The sequence below is a fragment of the Dipodomys ordii genome, unplaced genomic scaffold (genome assembly GCF_000151885.1).
Source record: "Dipodomys ordii isolate 6190 unplaced genomic scaffold, Dord_2.0 Scaffold1, whole genome shotgun sequence".
NCBI lineage: Eukaryota > Metazoa > Chordata > Mammalia > Rodentia > Heteromyidae > Dipodomys > Dipodomys ordii.
This window is the reverse complement of record NW_012267217.1, coordinates 37,997,915-38,005,301: the sequence shown is the minus strand read 5'-3', so window position 1 is coordinate 38,005,301 and position 7,387 is coordinate 37,997,915. Positions and strand designations below refer to the sequence as shown.

Genomic DNA, 7,387 nt, shown 5'->3' with positions numbered 1-7,387 from the left:
GCTGTCCCTCAGCTCTTCAGCTCAAGGCGAGCGCTCTACCACTTGAGCTACAGCGCCACTTCCGGTTTTCTGGTGGTTTATTGGAGATATGAGTCTCACGGTTTTTCCTGCCCGGGCTGGCTTTGAACTGTGATCCTCAGATCTCAGCTCCTGAGTAGCTAGGATTACAGGCGTGAGCCACCAGCGCCCGGCTTCCACTAACATTTTGAAAGCTAACTTTAAGCTGGTGATTCATACCTGTAATCCTAGCTGCTTAGGAGGCTCTGAGGTTTGAAGGTAGCCCAGGAAAGAAAGTCTATGCGATTCTTATCTCCAATCAACCACCAGAAAGCCAGAAGTGGAGTTTGTGTTTCAAGTGGTAGGGCACTAGCCTTGAGCAAAAAAGCACAGGGACAGTACCTAGCCTCTGAGTTCAACCCCAGAACCAGCACACATTTAAAAAGGAAAAAAAAGTTAGCTTTCCTTGAGTTGCATTTCTCTTCAGTATAAAATTAGTTATATCTTTATTTGGTAAGTATAAAACTAACTTTATTGTTTTTGACTAGGTGGTGAGAATGCTTGTGATTTCCTTGAAAATATAGTTCTTGAATCAATTATGGTATGGAGTAGTATATATATATATATTAATAGTATATACTAGTTCTGTTTATTGAATACTGTATCAGTTAGGATGACACTTTTGGTAGACAGCAATAGAAAATCCTACAGTAATGGCTTAAACTGTGGACATTTAAGCAACTTACGTCACTACAAAAATCTAGAAGTACAAGTTCCATGGTTGATGTAGCGACTGAGCAATTTAATTTTTTGTCTGTATATCTCATACTGAAGAATAACTTCAGTAGCTTTAAATTATGGATAAAAAAAGGGATTTCCTTCCATAAGTGAAGAAAATCTTGCCCAGAAGCTTTCAACAAATTTCCCTTCAAATCTCATTGGTTATACAGCCAATCTAGTAGCAAGGAAGGCTAGCAGAGAGGAAAGATGATTACCATAATTACTCTGTAGGGTGGGCACATTGCCACATGAGCATGATAGTAGGTATGGTTGACAGTTTCTACTACAGGTCCTATATGTCATGTTTTATTAGTTGCCTTAGGAATATTTCAATATATGTAATCTTCCCAAGGGCTTATTAAATTAGATCCAACTAGCCTCATTTAATAAGATGAAGAAACTGGTGGTCAGAGAATTTGTGTAAGTAGCTCTAAGCAAACAATGACAAAACTAGAATTAAAAGACTTACTTCTAAGCCCACACTCTTTGTTACTCCATTATGACTCTTTTGTCAAACCGTCAAATCTCCCAGTTGCTTTTCTCTTCCACAGTGTCAAAATCTAATTCTGACAGTGAAAGTGACTATTCTGCTTCCAACTCGGAGGACGGTGAAGGCGTTGCAAAGGAATGTGAAGACACTAATTCGGTCATGTTCTGCCAAAAGCTTCAAGCTCAGACTAGAGTAGTTTCAGAAACTGTTTGCAAAGGAACACCTCCTAAGAAAATGAAGAGAGATAAAACAGTAAGCAAAAGAGTGATTTATTGTTTTTTTGTTTGTATTGTTTTTTGTTATTATTATAACGGTAATGTTATAGTTAGATAAGGCAGGTAAAGAGTACATTCTTTTTGGACATTGTCACTTTTTCCCTGTCACTGTCTCTGTTTTCCCCTCCAATTCCTACCTATCAATTGTCTAGTTCATTTTCAACATAGTATCTAGTGATTTGTTTATCCTTTGCCTCCATTTCTGTGCCTCTCCTTACACTCCCAAAGACATATAAATGTACAAACAAGACAAAAAGAAAAGAAAATTAAAACAACAAGAAAATAAACCTCTTGTTTCCATTTCCTGGAGGTCATTTCAATACATACTATTTTGTATGATCAGATACACATAGATGAGAGTGATTTTAATAATATCTGTAGTATAGGCTATGCTAAAAATAAGCTACAAAATGGATCAACATAGTCTTTTTCTTCACTTTTCTAGATTTTCTTATCCTTACTTATAAATTCCCATGTTTGTTTCTCTTTGAGCTCTTTTTGTCCTCATCTATTTCCATATTCATTAATCAGTGCCGTAATATATACTAAACGTGATAATCCAATTCAGTTGTACAACAATGAACTTTTAAATATTAGTTGAATAATTGATGGCAAGACTTCTCAGCCTATCTGGTTTTGTACAATTTTGTTTTTGTGACTTTGTTGATATGTTTGGGTCAGTGTAACTAATACATGATATGACTACTGATCCTTGTTGAATTGTTTGAAAAAATATTGCAGGTAGCCTGGCTAATTATCCTGGTGCTTTCTATAAAGCTTTGGAACAGCTTTAGCAGCATATATGCTACATTCAAGCCCCATGACTGACACACACAAAAAAAGAGTGACACTTGAACTCACAAGTTTGAGACTAGCATGTGCAACCTACTGAAACACAATCTCCAACTCAACAGCAAAGAATTTGACATATGCTCTTCTATACTGATATCAGTATCTAAAGTATATGTGCGCAATCGTGTATGTGTGTGTGCATGTGCATGCGTGTGTGTCAGTACTAGGGCTTGGGCTTGAACTCAGGACCTAGGTGTTGTCCCTTAGTTTTTCTGTACAAAGCTGGCATTCTACCATTTGAGCCATAGTTCTGCTTCCAGCTTTTTGTTGATTAATTGTATATGTCCAATATTATCAGAATCTCATTAACTTTCCTGCTTGAGTTGGCATAAAGCCATGATCATCAGACCTCCGAGTAATTTGGATTATAGGTATGAGTCACCAGAGCCCAGCTCACTGTCTAATTTTGGTGGATTACAAATATTTGAGAGACTTTTTTCAATTTTTTTACTTTATATGTGGTACCAAGGATTCAAATACAGGGCCTCAGGCATTCTATGCAAGCACTCTACCACAAAGCCACATTCCCAGTCCCTTGAGAGACTTTCTTTTTGTCAGTTGTTAGGTTTGAATTCAGGGCATGGTCACTGTCCCTAAGCCTCTTTGTGCTCAAGGCTAGTGTTTTACCACTTGAGCCACAACTCCACTTCTGGTTTTTGAGTGCTTAATTGGAGACAAAAGTCTTTTGGGCCTTTTCTTCCTGGGCTGGCTTTGAACTGCGATCCTCAGATCTCATCCTCCTGAGTAGCCAGGATTACAGGTGTGAACCACCAGAGCTCAGCTTATTTGAGATTCTTTAGAGCTGACTTTACTCTTCTGTCTACTTTCAGAGTGACTTAGTGGAAGAATATTTTGAAGCTCATAGCAGTTCAAAAGTTTTAACCTCAGATAAAACGCTGCAGAAACTGAAAAGACCTAAATTGGATCAGGTATGTAACAAAGTTGTAACTTTCTAATTTTTCTCATGGCCTATAAAATATACTACATTAGCAACAAGCATAAGTGTATACAAGCAGAATTATTGCTTTGACCAAATAAAACATAAATTAATGTAATTATTGCTTATTTATTATCAAATGGTAAATAATTTGTGGGGGTAAAATTTTATTTGATAAAACATTTTTTTCTCTTAGTATAGTTTTATTTCTTCCGGATTTATAATAACCTTCATATTTCCTTGATGGTGCCCATGTACCATTAGTCTCCTGTTATTCATTTTACCCACATAGTCATTGAACCTTACAGTTATTAAAAAATAAAGCTTGAAACCTGACTTTCCTTGTTAAAAGCTTTTCAAAAAGTAGCAGATGTTCTTGATGATGCTATTGAAATGTTGCCTAGGCAGTAGGGTAACAAGATTGCTTTGTACTATGTATCTAGTAGCTCATTTTACAAAAACATATCACACAACTACACTTTTTAGAGGGTTGGTTTGGGTTTTTTTTTGCCAGTCGTGGGACTTGAACTCTGGGCCTGGGCACTGTCCCTCAGCTCTCCAGCTCAAGGCTAGTGCTCTACCACTTGAGCCACAGTGCTACTTCCGGCTTTTTCTGCTTATGTGGTGCTGAGGAACCCAACCCAGGGCTTCATGCATGTAAGGCATTACCACTGAGCCACCTTCCCAGCCCACTTGTTAGAGTTTGGATGGACACTTTACCTAAGACCTCTCTGAGTGAAAAAGTATCTAAGTCAAGAAGAGATAGCTACTGACTCAAAGATTACCAACATTTTACTATTATGATTTATCATCCATTATGTAAAATGTTTGGGGCCAGATGTGTTTCAGATTTGGGCTGGATTTTTTTGTTAATATAAAGGTGATGTACAGAAGGGATCCAGTTTCATAAATCAGGTAATGAGTACACTTCTTTTTTAAACAATGTCACCCCTTCCCTTACTCTCCCAGTTTTTCCCTCTCATTCCTACCTGCAAATTGTAGAGGTGATTTTCAACATAGTGTTTAATGAGTGCCACTGCTGCATTTGTTCACCCTTCTTCCCTCCATTTCTGTGCCACCCACTCCTTACCTTCCCAAAGACTGATAAATGAAGAAACAAGATAAAAAGAAAGAAAAAAGGAAAAAAACCCTCTGTTTTCATGTCCTGGAGTTATTTTGATAAATACTATTTTATATGATCCAATGCACATAGGCATTGCATCTTTGTGTTCCTCTCCTAAGGGTATCCTTTGGTCTCACTATGTGTGAATGTCTAGAGTAGAATTTACCATATTCTGTTGTATATTAGATCTAGTGTCTGCAAGAGAGAAAACATGTGCTGTCTGTCTCTCTGAGCATGGCTTACCTTACTTAACATGATTTGTTCTAGATCCATCCTGCAAATGACATTATTCTTTCTAACGCCTGTGTGAAATTCAGTTGTGTATAGGTAGCACATTACTTTGGATCCACTTATCTATTATAGGCTATCTGGGCTGTTGCTACAACTTGACTATTGTGAATAGTGCAGCATGGATGTGCAAGTGTCTTTATGGTATTCTGGCTTGTGATGTTCTAGGTAGACGCCCAGGGGTTATATGGCTGGGTGATAGGGAAGATTTGTGTTTAGTCTTCTGAAGATCCTCCAGAATGCTGTCCTGAGTGGTTGTACTAGTTTACATTCTCACCAGCAGTGCCATAGGGTTCCTTTTTCCCCATGGGATGGATTTTTATTTTTTGCTTTTAGATTTTAAAATATTTGTATATATAATGAGATATGTTGGGGATGAGCCAGGTACAAGTCTAAACAAAAAATCATTGATGTTTTATATATACCATGTGCATATAGATTTTTTTTGGGGGGGAGAATGGGAGAGGGTCCGGTCGTGGGGCCTGAACTCTAGGCCTGGGCGCTGTCCCTCAGCTCTTCAGCTCAAGGCTAGCGTACTACCACTTGAGCCACAGCGCCACTTCCAGCTTTTTTTTTTTTTTCTGCTTATGTGGTGCTGAGGAATCGACCCTGGGCCTCATGCATGAAAGGCAAGTGCTCTACCACTGAGCCACCTTCCCAGCCCCGCATATAGATTTATATAATATTTTCAGTTTGCTTTCTTTTTATTTGGTATAAGGTGTGGAATTTTCCACTTGTGGCATTATTTCAGCACAGGAATTTTTGGATTTTGGAACATTCCAAATTTTCAATTTTTGGATTAGGGATGTCTCAACGTATACTCTTCAAAACAGGATTTAGTGCATAGAACTTTTGACAGTTTTTGAGACATAAGAAAGAGAATAATCAGTCAAGCTTTATGACTTACTGTGTTGTATTGGTGATTAGGTTGTGTCACTTGGTTCATTGGCTAAAAAAAACAAATCAAGCTGGGTGCCAGTGGCTCATGGCTGTAATCCTAGCTACTCAAGGGGCTGAGATCTGAGGATCACGGTTCAAAGCCATCCCAGGCAGGAAAGTTCCAGAGATTCTTATCGCCAGTTAACTACCAGAAAACCAAAAGTGACGCTGTGGCTCAAATGGTAGCGTGCTCACCTTGAGCTGAAGAGCTCCGGCACAGTGCCCAGGCCCAGAGTTCAATCCCCACAACTGACAAAAAAAAAAAAAAATCAGAAATGCTGGTAGAAAGCCAAGTTATTCCAAGAACAAAATGACACTAATGATCTAGGAACCAGTCACTCACACCTGTTATCCTAACTACTCAAGAGGTTGAGGTCCTAGGATCATTGGTTCAAAGCTAACCTGGACAGAAAAATCCATGAGAATTGTTATCAAAATCATAAAATCCAGAAGTTGAGATTTGGTTCACGTGGTGGAGCACCAGCCTTGAGGGGAAAAATCTAGGAGACAGTGCCCAAGCCCTGAGTTCATAACTCAGTACTGGTTCACATACACAAAAAATATCACACTAATGTTTGTCTAGAGCATACATTTTTATATTGTCATAGTGGAAGATGAGTAAATGAATCTAGGGTCAAAATAGGCAAATATAGGTAGAAAAATAGGGTCAAAATAGGCAAAATACAGGCAAAAATCTCAAGATGAAAGAAATACTTGTTAACCATATGAAGGAAGGGAAGGCCTTTTATTGATTGTGGACATAGCATAGCTTACCAATACATTAAGTCATAAAGCATTTATTCTCATGTTCGGAAGCTGGCTGATGTAGGATTTGTTCCTTGTTCTCTCTTCCTCATTGGATCCGTGGGGCCTACTGAGGCATGTTCTTGTTGCTAAAGTTTTTGAGAAGTGAGAAAACATGACTCTCTGTGTGTGTGTGTATGTGTGTGTGTGTGTGTGTGTGTTTGTGTATCTGTATCTGTGTGTGTGATATTGGTGCTTAAACTTGGGGCTTCATACTCATATTCTACCACTTGAGTCACTTTTTAAGTTCAGGATTTTTGTTAGTTAATTGGGTACAGAGTCTTATGGACTTTCCTGCCCAGACTGCTTGGACCTTTGAAATCCTTAGATCTCAGCCTCCTGAGTAACCAGGGTTAGCATGAGCCACCTGCACCTTGTTAACACATGACTTCTTAAAGCCTAGGCTTGAAACACAGGCACTTACTTTTGCTTCATTCTTGTGGCCACAATAAATCTCATGGCTGAAAAGAAAGTCAGTGGGAAGTAAGTAAATCCATTTAGTGCCAGGGACCAAAGAGTGGGTAAATATTGAGGATAGCTCCATAAATACAAATGTTTGAAATGGAAATGTATAAAAGAGAATATCATTCCAGAGTTCATATTCAAGTAAATAAGATTAGATAATTTAGTATAAAGAACAACTAGAAATGATATTAGTGCTTTCTCTGCTTTTTCAAGTCTCTAAATATCAGAAAGGTTGATAGATTTTTAAACACTAAACTACTTAGCAGTGTTACTGATACATATTTCTGAATTCTCTTTTTGCCAAGGCAGAGGATTAAATGTTCTTTGGGCATGGCATTACTTGTACAAGAGGGCTGGGAAGGTGGCTCAGTGGTAGAGCGCTTGCCTTGCATGCATGAGGCCCTGGGTTCGATTCCTCAGCACCACATAAGCAGAAA

General features: G+C 38.4%; 1 protein-coding gene across 1 annotated transcript in view; it reads left to right on the top strand.

Annotated features, from left to right (window-relative positions):
- The window catches only part of Orc2 (origin recognition complex, subunit 2), a 54,800-nt gene that overhangs the window by 22,931 nt on the left and 24,482 nt on the right, over positions 1-7,387 (top strand). The window contains exons 9-10 of the mRNA XM_013014254.1: positions 1,254-1,519; positions 3,225-3,323. Coding sequence (XP_012869708.1) covers positions 1,254-1,519; positions 3,225-3,323 — 365 coding nt within the window. The remainder of the gene's footprint in view (positions 1-1,253; positions 1,520-3,224; positions 3,324-7,387) is intronic.